The sequence below is a fragment of the Saccopteryx leptura genome, chromosome 2 (assembly GCF_036850995.1).
Source record: "Saccopteryx leptura isolate mSacLep1 chromosome 2, mSacLep1_pri_phased_curated, whole genome shotgun sequence".
NCBI classification, from domain to species: Eukaryota; Metazoa; Chordata; class Mammalia; order Chiroptera; family Emballonuridae; genus Saccopteryx; species Saccopteryx leptura.
In genome coordinates, this window is record NC_089504.1 from 265,503,037 (window position 1) to 265,517,548 (window position 14,512).

At 43.6% G+C, this 14,512-nt stretch overlaps 1 protein-coding gene across 1 annotated transcript in view; it reads left to right on the top strand.

Annotated features, from left to right (window-relative positions):
* Window positions 1–14,512, top strand: part of LAMC1 (laminin subunit gamma 1) — a 124,415-nt gene that overhangs the window by 98,114 nt on the left and 11,789 nt on the right. The window contains exons 14-22 of the mRNA XM_066361694.1: window positions 4,021–4,266; window positions 4,740–4,893; window positions 5,465–5,607; window positions 6,567–6,745; window positions 8,587–8,743; window positions 10,744–10,949; window positions 11,594–11,673; window positions 13,227–13,364; window positions 13,915–14,059. Of these exons, the coding sequence (XP_066217791.1) occupies window positions 4,021–4,266; window positions 4,740–4,893; window positions 5,465–5,607; window positions 6,567–6,745; window positions 8,587–8,743; window positions 10,744–10,949; window positions 11,594–11,673; window positions 13,227–13,364; window positions 13,915–14,059 (1,448 nt within the window). The remainder of the gene's footprint in view (window positions 1–4,020; window positions 4,267–4,739; window positions 4,894–5,464; window positions 5,608–6,566; window positions 6,746–8,586; window positions 8,744–10,743; window positions 10,950–11,593; window positions 11,674–13,226; window positions 13,365–13,914; window positions 14,060–14,512) is intronic.

Consider the following 14,512-nt stretch of genomic DNA (forward strand, 5'->3'; position numbering starts at 1 on the left):
CTTGCGTTTCATCGAAACATTCTTGAATCACTGGGAAACGTGTCCCGCCCTCGGCCTGCCTCTGCTCCACTGACCCCTCACCGAGCACAAGGGCATTGCGACACAGAAAGTCAGCCATTTGCTTAAGATAATTGAGAAAAGAAGGAGTGGAGATTAGTGTAGAATTTTATATTTTTGATTCTTTACTGCTTTTTTTTTTTTTTAAACAACCAGCAGCCCAGCAGGTTCTCAAGCAGACAGACTTCTCCAGCCTCGTGCTGCAGCACCCACTCACACGCTCTGCTCTGGCCTCCTGGGCTTCTTGTCGCCCCTCGGAGAGGCCAGACTCTTTGGCTTCCATGTGCCATTCTCTTTTAGAGTGCTTACCCCACTCTCTCCGACCCAAGCCTCCCTTTGCTTGGCCGACTCCCGTCTCTTCTGTGGGGTTGGGTTGAAACATCTCTTTCCCAGGAATGTTGTCCAATGGACCCTTCCTGCTCCAAGGGTCCAAAAGAACCCTTGTTCTTTACTTTGCTGCCAAAGTGCCTAGTAAATATCTCACTTATGATATCTACTCTTAGAAGTACTTCCTGTAACAGTTAATGGTAGGTCCCTTTACTCGTTTTGTTGTTCCCCTGAGTGGATGGCAAATGTGAATGGAAACAGTTAAGCATGGTGGGGTCATTCTCATGTCTGTACTGACTAATACCAGTGGTGGATTGAGACTTGTCCGAGTGCTTCATGGAGAGATGGAGGATCATATAGGAGAACTCTGGAAATGCTATAAACATGTTGGTCACTAATCAGATGTTTCTCACCTACAGCTTGTGAACTATATTTGTGTTATTAGTTACCACCTGGCTTGAAGGGAATACTCGATAGCTGTTCTTGAGGATGTTAATGAGGGCACAGTTGTCTGTGAAAAACAGCGTAGCCCCCCTATAAAAATGGCTCCCACTGCCCTGGCCGGTTGGCTCAGCGGTAGAGCGTCGGCCTGGCGTGCAGGGGACCCGGGTTCGATTCCCGGCCAGGGCACATAGGAGAACTGCCCATTTGCTTCTCCACCCCCCCCTCCTTCCTCTCTGTCTCTCTCTTCCCCTCCCGCAGCCAAGGCTCCATTGGAGCAAAGATGGCCCGGGCGCTGGGGATGGCTCCTTGGCCTCTGCCCCAGGCGCTAGAGTGGCTCTGGTCGCGGCAGAGCGACGCCCCGGAGGGGCAGAGCATCGCCTCCTGGTGGGCAGAGCATCGCCCCTGGTGGGCGTGCCGGGTGGATCCCGGTCGGGCGCATGCGGGAGTCTGTCTGACTGTCTCTCCCCGTTTCCAGCTTCAGAAAAATACACACACACAAAAAAAAAAAGGCTCCCACTCATTATTCCTTTATCCTGCTTTACCCTTCTCCCATAGCTCTCTTTAGCCATTTGGAATTGCCATGTTTCTTCATTTGCTTATTGTCTGTCCTCCCCCTCTGCTCCTCCACACCAGTTTCAGCTCCAAGAGAGCAGGGACTTTTGTTTGTTTTATTCACGTCTGCATCCTTAACACCCAGAACAGTGTTCAGCATATGTGTCTGTTGAATGAATGCAAATATTTGTGGAGTAAATGAATAGAGATTGCAGATATGAGCTAAGAAGTTCCTCATTTGGAAGACTATGGAAGAATATAAGTATTATAGTCCCAGAGATCTTCATATGTGGTTTGCATTCACATTTAATCTTTAAAACAGTCTTTTGAGATAAATTAATAACAATCTATTGTCAGTCAACTTTTTTGAGTGCATGATGCTAGAAATACAAAAAGGATTAAGGGACGTTCCCTACTGTTCAGGGGCTAACAGTATGGAGGGAAGCAGAGGAAAGTATAACACAGTGTGGTTAGTTCGGATGGAGGGATGCCCACAGGCAGGCTAAAGAAGAAAGAACTTCTCTCCTATCGTGGGGAAGGACGATAAGGAAAATGTAGGCTGAAAAGGCATATAACCTGCCCAGTGTTGTCTAAGTACTACAGCCAGGACTTGAACCTACGTCCTAGACTCTGAGATAAAAGGGTAGACTAGGCTGTAGCTACCAGGGATATGATGGAGTGAGGGCTTTTCATGGGCTACCATCTAGCTCTCTTTTAGGTTTTCTATCAGAAACAGGTCTCAAGACATTTTAAATGTGGATCCTATCTAGAATAGCTAAATTATCTGATGGAAAAGCAGAACTGAAATTCTGTCTTCATGCTAATCTGGACAGGGATCTCGGGGGAGGGTCTTAACGATCTACATCAGAGGCAAGAAGGACCCCAGCTTCCTCTCCTCTCTTAGCACCCTATTTCTTCCCCTCACACCCCACTCCACCCCGCATTTTCTGTTCACCTCATCGGTGGTCTCCATTAGCTAACTGCAGTGGTCCATCCTCAGTCCTCATCTGACCTGGTCTCAGAAACACTGGACACTGTGGACTGCTCACTTGGCTCCAGACATTTTCTCTGGCCTTTTTAGGCACTATCTCTCTTCTCTGGGTCTCCTCTGATCACTCCTGACTCTCAGCCTAGGGCTTTCATGTCAACTTTATATTCTCCCCTGAGGTGAGCAGACCCGTCTTTAGGCTTCAAAGCCTCTCTGTGCTACAGCTGCAAAAGCTGTATCTCCCGTCCTGGCCTCGCTCTCCTGAGCACCAGCTGCCGCCTTGCCATCTCCACGTGAGTGGTGGCTGGAAGCCTTCCGTGTGTCCCTCCTCATCCGTTCCTCATCTGTCCCCACCCTGATGAGACCTGCATGCACTGCATCAAATGGCAGCCTCTCTGGTGACGGCAGAGTTTTATTCCAAGGTTCCCTCTCTGTGGGATCCTCGTGGTTTGGTGACCTTAACCGAAGTTCTCAGCTCCTGGCAGGTGGCCTTCTCCAAACAGCTCTTTTTGGTAAAGTTAAAAACTATGAGGTTCTAGTAACTGCTCCCTCCACCCACCCCCTGAAGCCCAGGTTATGGAGTCTGCCACTCCCTATGGTTACTGTCCTTGGGTCTCCCTACCCTCTGCCCATACCTCTGTAGATCAGATCTTTACTAAGCTCTCTTCACATCTTGCTAATGTGAATGCCCCAATTCTTTTCTGTGATCTTGATTCAGATGGCTAGAGGAATCTCAAATTGAAGCAAATCCAAGCTAAATCTCTGATTTCCTCTTTTTCCTGTCGCAGCCATGTTTCATCCCTAATCTTGTTCATCTCAGTAAAAATACTACCATCCGCCCATGCTAAAGTCCTAGGCATTGCCTTGATTCTTCTTTCTTTCCTTCCCCAGAAGCAATCAGACAGCAACTATTAACTGGTTCTGTCTCAAATCTGACCCCCTTCAACTTCTTCCGCAGCCACCACCCAGGTCCGTACCACTGTCATCTCCCTGCCTCACAGAGCAATGAGCTTAGTGTGGTGGGAAGATCCCTGAGTCCTAGCTCTGTCTCTTACTATCCATCAGCTGTTTGGTTGTGGGCAAGGTGCTTAACCTCTCTCTCCATTCCCATAGCTATGATAGAAGCGGGTGGCAAATGATAGCCTCCAGGTTTCCGTCTAAAATGCTCAATTCTGTGCTAGTTGATGCTGCTCAAACAAGTATTAGCATGCACCTTTTATTTCTTAAGAAAAGGATCTTAACCTATTGTTTAGGATATTTATGGTATCAAGAGCCACCTTCGTCTTTCTTAATATCATCCACAAAAACAAACATACATGAATGTGCCATCCCTTGGGACTGGGGAGGTTAATAGACCCTGAGCCCGACTCACTTACAAAGGACTTTTAGGGTGTGATTTCAGGTAATCCTCCAAACTGAAGTGAAGTAGGCAAATCAGGAATGGAAATGTGCCCAAGGTCACTCCGCTGGTCGGGCCCAGTGTCAGGGCCGCAGCCGGGTCCTCTGCTCTCCTAGGCTGGTACCATGTCCTCTGTACCACGTTGCTCCCCACAAGACTGCCTGTAACCGTGGTAATTTGTAAACAGACTCTTGGTAGCCAGCAGCACCAGAAGTGTCTCAGGCCTTTGTAACATCAATTGTCTCGTGCCCAGGTAAAAGGTGTGAGCTCTGTGACGACGGCTACTTCGGAGACCCCCTGGGCAGACAGGGCCCCGTGCGGCTGTGCCGGCTCTGCCAGTGCAATGACAACATCGACCCCAACGCAGTTGGGAATTGCAACCGCTTGACGGGAGAATGCCTGAAGTGCATCTATAACACGGCCGGCTTCTACTGTGACCGCTGCAAGGAAGGATTCTTTGGAAATCCGCTGGCTCCCAATCCAGCAGACAAATGCAAAGGTGACCCGCCATCGGCAGCTTCTGTCCCCACTGTGCTCATTCTGAGAACTCACTGTGCACTCTCTTTCAATATTTACAGTTGTTTAGTCTAGAGTGGCACCGCGCAATAGAAATACATGCCAACCGCTTATGTAATTTACATTTTTCTAGTAGAGATAGGAAAATAAAGAGAAAGGCGAAATTAATTTCAGTCATACATTTACCCTAATTTAGCTATCGTGTTATCATTTCAACAAGGAACAGCCATATGTTATTGATATGTGTTTCCCCCCCACGTTCAGTCTGCAAATGCCTGTGTGTGGTTCACATTTCCAGCCCATAGAGAGCAGCTACCTTTCAAGTGCTCAGTAGCCACAGCTGACCGGTAGCTGCTGCACCGGCCAGCGCAAGTCCGCAGGGCCTGTTTGTGCCATTTGTGTTGAATGTCTCTGTCGGGTGACGTGCTTCTTGCTGTCTCTGTCTTCCCACCCCAGCCTGTGATTGCAACCCCTATGGAGCCGTGCGGCAGCGGAGCGGCTGCAGCCCTGTGACCGGGCAGTGCGAGTGTCTGCCCCACGTGACCGGCCGGGACTGCGGGGCTTGTGACCCCGGCTTCTACAACCTGCACAGCGGGCAAGGCTGTGAGAGGTGAGACGTCAGGTGCTTTTGGGGGAAGTCATCTTCTTCTTTTATTGTCAGAGATGAATTTTTAGGGGCTGTCGTCAGCTTGGCTTTGCTCAGGAATGACTTGAGTGCCTGATACGGGCAAGGCGCCCTTGGAGGCAATGCTGGAGAGTTGTAATTAAGCTAATGGGAGAGGAGGGAGGAATGCAGTGGCTCTGGCTATGTCGGAGTCACCTGAGCAACATTTAAAAAAAAATACGCAAATTACAAGGTCCTTTCTGAGATGGTTAGAATCAGACCTTCCAGAGTGGCAGTTGGGGAATTCTTGTTTTCAAAGCTCCTGGTCAGTGCCTTGGGGTGCAAGGTTGGAGAGCCACCGGTAGTGGGCTTAGTGGTGGAATAACAGTGTCCGTGTGTTAGGCTAGAAAATGAGAGGTTCCGAATAGAACCCCTGAAAATTACTGAACCTCGGGGGCTCAATAGCCCTTAACATTGTTTTCTATTACAAATTGCATCAGTCCTGTGCTGAAAGGGAAGAGGGCAGTTTGCTTAAAGTCTGTTTTCTTCCCTGAGAAATGTCATATGTTCATTTCAGGTGTAACTGCCATGCTTTGGGTTCCACCAACGGGCAGTGTGACATCCGCACTGGCCAGTGTGAGTGCCAGCCCGGCATCACCGGTCAGCACTGTGAGCGCTGTGAGGTCAACCACTTCGGGTTTGGACCTGAAGGCTGCAAACGTAAGGGGTGTGATGGCACCGAAGTCTAAGTCTCCCCTAAACCATTAGCCCCGCTGAGTCCAGGGAGAACTCTGACAGCCCCGGTCTGCTGCGCGGCTCACAGCCAGGGCCGGGCCTAAGTCAGCAGCGGGGCTTTCTTCAGTGAACGTTCCCCTTTTCAACAAGTCTTGGGAGTGAGAGCTTCCCTGGTTTCCTTGCAACTGCCTTATTTATGTCTTCTTTTATAGAGTTCCTTCCTCCTGTTTCCTTCCACCAATCTGTTCTTTTTCTAAAGAAAACTCTCCCCTTGATTACCGAGCTTTCCTACTGTGCTTAGTAAACATTTTACTGATACATCCTCAGCGCAGAGAAGGAAACCGAGGGATCAGCTCAGAACATGTTTGTTGACTTTCGGCGGCAGTTGCTTCCCACCCTTGGGGCGCGTTTGGTGCGGCTGCGTATAAACAGCTGCTCCTCCTTGGCATAAACACTTGCCTGGAATTAGGCCTCAGAACAGTTTGGGCTTTTGCTTTCTGAATTCCTTCCTTTCTCCTGTGGAACGGCGCATAAGTCTTTGACTCAGTTCAGAGAACAAAATGAGTAAACAGACTGTAAAATAATACAAAATAAGCATTAGCATTTGGATTTTCTAGTTCCTTAGCGGAGAGATGAGTTATTGAAGTGCACAGAAAAGGCACTGATTGGTTTAATAGACAAGTTTCTGTAATTATTAAGGAACATGAAATCTGCTCCCCTCCAAAGGATACACATTTTACTTTAAAATTTCCTTTACTATAAAAATTTGCATGTTCTCAGCTAAGTAGACGTAGCCATTTAAATTCTCATAAATCAGTTTTTTTCTTTTTTTAAGTCTACTTATCATGATAGTATAGTCAGCCTATTAATAGTCTGAGTTAAAAAAAAAAAGCTTGCTCTTTCTTCTTTTCCTTATTATGGTCTCTTTTTTTCTTATTCTTCAGCCTGTGACTGCCATCCTGAGGGGTCCCTTTCACTCCAGTGCAAAGACGATGGTCACTGCGAATGCAGAGAAGGCTTTGTGGGAAATCGCTGTGACCAGTGTGAAGAGAACTATTTCTACAATCGGTCTTGGCCAGGCTGCCAGGAGTGTCCAGCATGCTATCGGCTGGTCAAGGATAAGGTGAGCTGTCAGCAGGGCACACATTCATTCATTCATTCATTCATTCATAGTACAGACTTTGAATGGCCACTTCCTGTGCCCTCAGCTCTAGAGAGACAATGGTGGACAATGTAGACACAATTCTTGTTCTCCAAGACCCGTGTTCCAGTTGGGAGATAAATAATAAACATTAAATAAAGAAATCCGAACTAAGTGCCAGAAAAAATACAGAGAACAGCTGGAAGGAACTACTTTATCTGAGGCCTCGCTAAGGAAATTCATTTAAGATGGGACCGTGAGGATAGGAAGGAACAAGCAAGTGGCAGGCAGGCAGTTCTAGGCAAAGGGAATATGATGACGGCCTCGCAGCTGGAAGGTGCCTGGAGCCTGCTGAATGAGGAGGGGGCCGTTTGCGATAAGACTGAAGGTTGGTAGAGACAGTTTACCTCATGCGTACATATTGGCCCTACTAAGAAATTTAGATTTCATTCCCAATCCAGTGGGAATGTACCAACGAGTAATCAGCTAGGAAATCCAACTCATCTTTTTAGAAGAATACTCTGGCTGCTATGTGAAGAGTGATGGTGAGCCCTAGCTGGTTGGCTCAGTGGTAGGGCATCGGCCTGGCATGTGGATGTCCCAAGTTCGATTACTGGTCAGGGCACAAAGGAGACAAAACCATCTGCTTCTCCCCCCTCTCCCCCTTCCCCTCCCACAGCCATGGCTCGATTGGTTCAAGTGCATCATTCCCGGGCACTGAGGATGGCTCTGTGGAGCCTCCACCTCAGGCACTAAAAATAGCTAGGTAGCAAGCAAGACCCTAGGTGGACAGAGCATCAGCCCCAGACAGGGGTTGCTGGGTAGATCCCAGTCGGGGTGCATGCGAGAGTCTGTCTCTCTATCTCCCCTCCTCTCACTTGGAAAAGAAGAAAAAAGTAACAATGATGGTGAGGAAGGGGCCAGCAGGTGTAGCCTAGACTGAATTGGATAAATATGTAAGTCTGTGAGGTAGGGTGTTAGAGGGGGCAAGGATTGGGAAAGAGAAGAATCAGAATGAATGTTGAATTTTTTGCTTAAGATAGCTGCAGGCATCAATTATGACTCAGATTTAAGAGGAAAAAAAACAAACCAGGAGTATAATTTTGGATGTTACGCTGAGATACCTATCAGAGAGCCAAGTGGAAATATCAGGAAGGTAGTCTAGAATGCAAAGTAGAGGTCAGTCAGACCTGGAGAATCCTCAGCGCTTAAGCACTTAAAGTCCAAGGAATGAAGCCCAGCATAGAGAACATAGTTGATAATTTTGTGATAACTCTGTCTGGGGCGAAGTGGATATTAGTAATATCGTAGGGAACACTGTAAAGTGTATGTTTGTTATAATCACTACACTGTACACCTGAAACTAATCCAAAATAATATTAAATGTAAGCTGTAACTGAAAAAGTCAAAGTAAAACACTTGGAGTGGTGGACAACACATGATATATAATATATACAGATGATGAATTATAAAATTATACACTTGAAGCCTGTATAATTTTATTAATCAATGTCACCCCAACAAAGTCAATAAAAAAAAATAAAATAAACTGCTTGTTAACTTTCCCTTAAAAATGAATGAATGGATGAATGAATGAATGAATGTGAAGTCAGTAGGATGGGCCTGAGATTCTTTTCTTTTGTAGCCAGAGAAGTAAAGAAAAACTACCTGTGCTATCTATGTACAAGGAGACACAAGTGGAGAGTCTAGACCTAATGTTACAGAGCTCCCTCTGAGCATTATTCCTGTAGGAAGTACCATCACGTTCTTTAGGAATACTTGGATGCCCTACCATATTTTCTTTTTCTCCCTTCAATGTCTAGGTGGCTGAACATCGATTGAAGCTTCAGGAATTAGAGAATCTCATAGCCAACCTTGGGACCGGGGATGAGGTGGTGACGGACCAAGCCTTTGAGGACCGCCTGAAGGAAGCGGAACGAGAGGTGACGGACCTCCTTCGTGAGGCGCAGGACGTCAAAGGTCTGTGACCGTGCTGTGGGTAACCGCTGTGGGCCAACCGGCCTTTAGAGGTAGCGCCTAGTTCACGGTGAATTAGTTAGGTTTTATAAAAATTCCTTCTTGATTTTAAAACCATTGGTAGACTATTAATTATTTTCTTAAACATTATTTAAAAATACAAGAACCTGTCAACTTAATGTTTTAAGATACAATAAGCATAAGAAGTTCCCCTAACACATTAAAAAGTTGTAGATGTTAAAATCCCAACTGTTTTATGTATTTTTCATTACAAAGCATTGTAAAGGATTTTTGAAAAATCATTAAAAGGTGTGCATTATTTTCAGTAGAAGTTTTTGACATTGGTTTTCTATCCTAGTGAGTAAGAATTTATCTTAGGCATGGCTTTATTTCCTTAGAAAGGACACTCATAAGGAAAATTTGTGGTTTTTGAGTTATTGACTGAATAGCAACTGAATATGTAACACTTAGTATTTACAAAAGTAAAGGTTAGAAATTAGTGCCTACTTCCAAAATTTTCTATGTAGTTAGCAAGCAGATGTGCTAGTATATATAAAAGTATATATTTTATATATTGTGTGTATATCTAATATCATTTGCAGTTTGGTAGATCCATCCTCTGTACATTATCTGATGAGGCTGATATTAGGCAGAAAAGGGGTTGACTTAAGATTTAGAAAACTATTTATTTTAAAATACTGTATTGACTTTAACAGTTTTTGAAACTTCGAATGTAAAAGGTGTTATTTTAAATAACTTACTTGCTTTTTAAATTCCTTTAAAATTTTATTTCTTACACTCAGAATTAAGTGTTTTCCTAAATTTGGACAAGTCCTTTTCTACACTTTCCAAGTGCCTAGAGTAAGCCACATTGTGCTAAAAAACAATAATGTAAAGATGAATAAGATACTGCTCCCTACATCAAGGTGCTCAGCACCTGGCTGAGGTCGCTTTGTTCTGGGGCTTTCCGCCACTGAGCTGCAGTGTTCGCAGATACCGCAGATGTGTGTTAACATTGGCACACTTGGGACCACAACAGTGGACTTCCCTATTTAATTTATGAATTTGTATCTACTTGGGGTTAGAGAAGTCTTCCTGTTAGAGTACAGGTCAACAAAAACGGAATATATTGCTTAGTTCTTCCTGTAAATATCTCTAATAACTGGCTCTGCTTACCAGTTGCTGTTTTCCAAGCATCTTTATTGACCTTAACTTTGACCTCTCATCTTTTCTTACATTCCTTGGAAAATTTAGATGCCAAACACTAAGCATAATACTGGAAATAAGAACTGGTTGATTTTTTAATAAAACTTACCTAATGGTTCTTGTATATTAGTATAACCTCATAATGTGAGAATTATGATAATGACAGAATTATATTTGCTTAGGCTTAAATTTATCTTTTGATTTCTCAGGAGCCAGGCATGAGGCTTAAGTTGAATGGGCTGAATTGATAAAGAACGATTTGAAGACCCATTCAAAAGCAGAATTCATTTTGAAGGAGATTACACAGCTCTGCCAGGGGGTGGGGGGTGACAGAGTCTATTAGGTTTATAATACGAAATGAATTTAATTTGCCATGCTTTAACATCTGAACCTACTTTTTCCCTAGTTTAGAAAAATGTCTGACTCCCAGGGCTGGTAGTGCTTTTTTAACAGCATTGTATTTACATGACGAACTCTGGCATTGCCGGAATATGAAAATCTCTTTTTCATCAGACACATCTTGAGTATCTTCTCTTTGCCAATCTCTGTCTAAGACTGGAGATATAGTGATGTAGGAGAAAGAGGGGCTAATAGTCAAGTGGGACAGACAGACAGTGTGATGAATGTAACTGGACACAGTAATGACTGACCCACTCTGCTGAAGGGCTGAGGGAAAACTTGTCAGCAAGATGCCGTGTTTGTAGCAGGAAGGATAGGAAGTGCCTCGGATTCCATGTGAGGTGACATGCCCCCCTCCTCAGATCACTCATGCACCTTCTTCTGCAATGCCGTTGCAGACGTAGACCAAAATTTGATGGATCGCCTCCAGAGAGTGAATAACACCTTATCCAGCCAAATTAGCCGTTTGCAGAATATCCGGAATACCATCGAAGAGACTGGAAACTTGGCCGAGCAAGCACGTGCCCGGGTAGAAAGCACAGAGCAGTTGATTGAAATCGCGTCCAAGGAACTTGAGAAAGCAAAAGTTGCCGTTGCCAACGTGGTAAGTGATTGCCGACGCTCTGAGGTGGGGGCTGGGGCGTCCCTTGGTAATTTGTAGCAGGCCTGTTACAGTTGGTGGAGTGCTCCTTCAGCTAAATTGACTCCTTGTGTCTTTTCACTTGTCTCTGTACATGGAGCAGGAAAGCCACGTTGCTCATGGTAGTCCTGACATAGTTATTAGCAACTGGATAAAAACCAAATGCATCTGTGTCTTTTCTCTAACTTTGTTCTTTCCATGGCACTTGGCAATGTTAGCTTCTTTTATCCTTTACTGAACAGGAAGTAAACTACAATCAAGGATTCTTATATTAAAGATCTCTGAAATGAAGAAGGGGCATTTTTTTTGCTAAATGACACGAATAAAAAATTAGTTTTCATGCTTGCTTTATTAATATTAGATAATTCAGTCCTTTAAAATGAGTGCTTTTGGTCTGACTTGTGGTGGCGCATTGGATAAAGCATCCACCTGGAATGCTAAGGTTGCTGGTTTAAAACCCTGAGCTTGTGCAGTCAAGGCACATACGGGAGTGATTCTTCCTGCTCCTCCTCCCTTCTCTCTCTCTTTCTATCTCTCTATAAAATGAATAAATAAAGTCTTAAAGATAAAATAAAATAAAATGAGTGCTTTGTTTATTTCCCCTTTAGTCAATCACTCAGCCGGAGGCTACAGGGGACCCAAACAACATGACTCTCCTGGCGGAGGAGGCGCGAAAACTTGCTGAACGGTAATCTCCAGTCCCATGTAACGGCTAAGCTCTGGCTTTCCTCTGCGTGTGGACCTGCTCCCCATCCTGTGTCCACAACGCTCTCCACATAACACGCTTTTGCAAAGTTCGCTCTCTTCTGAAATGTTAGCGGCTGGGTGTACTCTTTTCTTCTTTTTAGTTTGAAATTAAAATATTGACTTTGAATACTGGAATATGATGGCTGAAAGGGAAATTATATTTGCACATCTGAAAAGAGAAAAAACATTTTAGACATTTAATTTCAAGACCTTAAAGTCAATAGTTAACTAAGAAGCTTAGTAGAATGTAGTTATTTATAAATTTTAAAATATTTTAATAAAAATGTTTCATTTTCAAGTTTTAGTAGAAAACACTAAGCCATATATAGTACATTTGAAAATCAGCCAAATAAAGCAGACCATTTCATTCTGATTTTTTAAAACATTGAGTGTAGTGTATTCTTAAGAAGACTTTAAATTGTAGAAGGTATCAAGTTAAAACATTTTTAAAAAATAAAATTGCCAGAATGTACGCTCTGTGAGGGCATGCATTTTGGTGTTTTATTCATTGTTGAAGTCCCAGTGCCTAAAACCATGGATGGTGTTTAGAAAGTGCTCAATAAATGTTTACTGAATGCATTGCAGAACAGCTAGCTGACCTCTTGGTTTTGGGCATGTAAGTAAGCCTGATGTTGGCATTTTAGCCTCTGTCCAGAGCAGTTACATTGGCATCTTGCTTACACATGAGTTCTCGTTCTGTTATTTGTGAACATGAGTGTGTGAGCTGTATAATTTAGTTCACAGAACATCCATGGTTTCATAGCTGGATTTTCTGATAAAGGAAGACAGCTGAAAAATGTTATGGAAAGCTCTCAAGAAAATTAGATCTTAGAGCTCAGTTAATTCCAGTGTACTTACATGAATTTTGAAGGAAAGTTCGTCATACCCAAATGAATGGCTACATATTACAGAGTGAGAACGTAATATGAAATTTTAGAGCTAAAAGAACCACCTTTGCAGTTAAACCCAGCTAAAATGCATTAATTGGCTGGAGTGCCTGGTGATATGTCCTATGCCATTTGGTGTTGAGTTGCTTTTCTTGGCCAGTAATTGGGTTGCATGTAAGAAATCTGAAGAGTCAAAGCTATTTCAAGACCGTGTCACAACTGCATCAGAGTAGTGATTAAATAGATTAGGTCTAGGATTTGTGTTTATGAGTAGATATGTGAGTTTTTGCTAGCATTCGTGGTTTTAGATGTAAATTACTCTCAAATAATTGTAAGTTTTTGAACAAATATAAACATTAGCTCCTATAAATTTTATACCATCCGTTTTCTTGGAAAATATTTTCTCATAATACAGAATGCTATTGGTAAACTTAGACCACAGAAATAATTGCAAAATTTGAATTTTATAAGATTTTCTAATATTCGCAGATACTGTATATGTATGTGTATTTGTATATGTAATAAGGTAAGCCTCACTTTATTATCTGCCTCTTTCCCTATTGGATGGTTCTGTTTCATGGTTTATTTTCCCTTATATGTTATACAGCCATAAACAAGAAGCTGATGACATTGTACGGGTGGCAAAGACAGCCAATGACACATCGACGGAGGCCTACAATCTGCTTCTGAGGACACTGGCAGGAGAGAATCAAACAGCGCTGGAGATTGAAGAGCTTAATAGAAAGTGAGTGAAATTTAAAAGTGGTTTATTGCCAGTCAGTTGTTCTTGTAAGTAGCACCAATTCAATGAAAAAGTAAACGCTGAAGGATTCAGGGTGTGCGTTCATGCGGTCAGACTTGTTTTGTTAATCATGCTTTTCCAGCGGTGCCGCGGCCAGAGCAGGGGATGCAGAGCCATGGGGATTTTCTTCGATCCAATTACTAAAACTGCAGAAAATGGTTAGAAGACCAAAGAGCAGCCGTGATTCTTGTAATTCTGCATAAATGAAAACAGAAGAGAAAAACCCATAGCAGAGAGAAAATATATTTGAGCTACAAATATTTTTAAAGTGTCCTAAATGAGATAGCATAAGGTCAGTCATAGGTGACAAATAGAAGCGATGAGGTGACGTGTAAATGTCAGCAGTGTTGGTGTTAAACAATGGCGTTTTCATGTGGCGTTTTCTCTGAGATTTTGGAAACACTGTTGTGGTTTAAACTAAAATAAATCTGGTTAATATTAAGACGCCAGAAGCCACTGAGCTTTTCATTAAATCGCATCTCTCACGCCTTAGGTATGAACAAGCGAAGAACATCTCACAGGACCTGGAGAAGCAAGCTGCCCGCGTGCATGAGGAGGCCAAAAGGGCTGGCGATAAAGCCGTGGAGATCTATGCCAGCGTTGCCCAGCTGACGCCTGTGGACTCAGAAGCCCTGGAGGTAGGGGGTTGTCATTGTGTATGCACAGGGCTTTAATTGTCACTGCTGTCACCCATCCACACCATGAAACATACACACGCATGAGCTCACACATACAGTTACAGTTGGGATAGGAGCTGTCCTGCCTGCCTGACAGCTGTCACCGGTACTTACCTTCACTGTCTGCGCACTGACTCACCTATCCAGTTCAGCTCTATTTTAGATACATAACAGAAATGATTGAGGTAAAGAATCCTGCGATTATAAACATTCAATAGCAAAGACTACTTTAGTGATGCGACTAATTACTCCTAAATCTTTGCTATAAATCCAGATTATAATGTATTTGGATTAATTAGAGCAGAGTACACCTAGACTGTTACTTCCAGGTACTATCTGGGTGAGAACAAGAGAGAAATAAAAAAGAATGGTTTAAACGAAGAAAACTAGACCAGCATGCTCGGGCCAGTAATG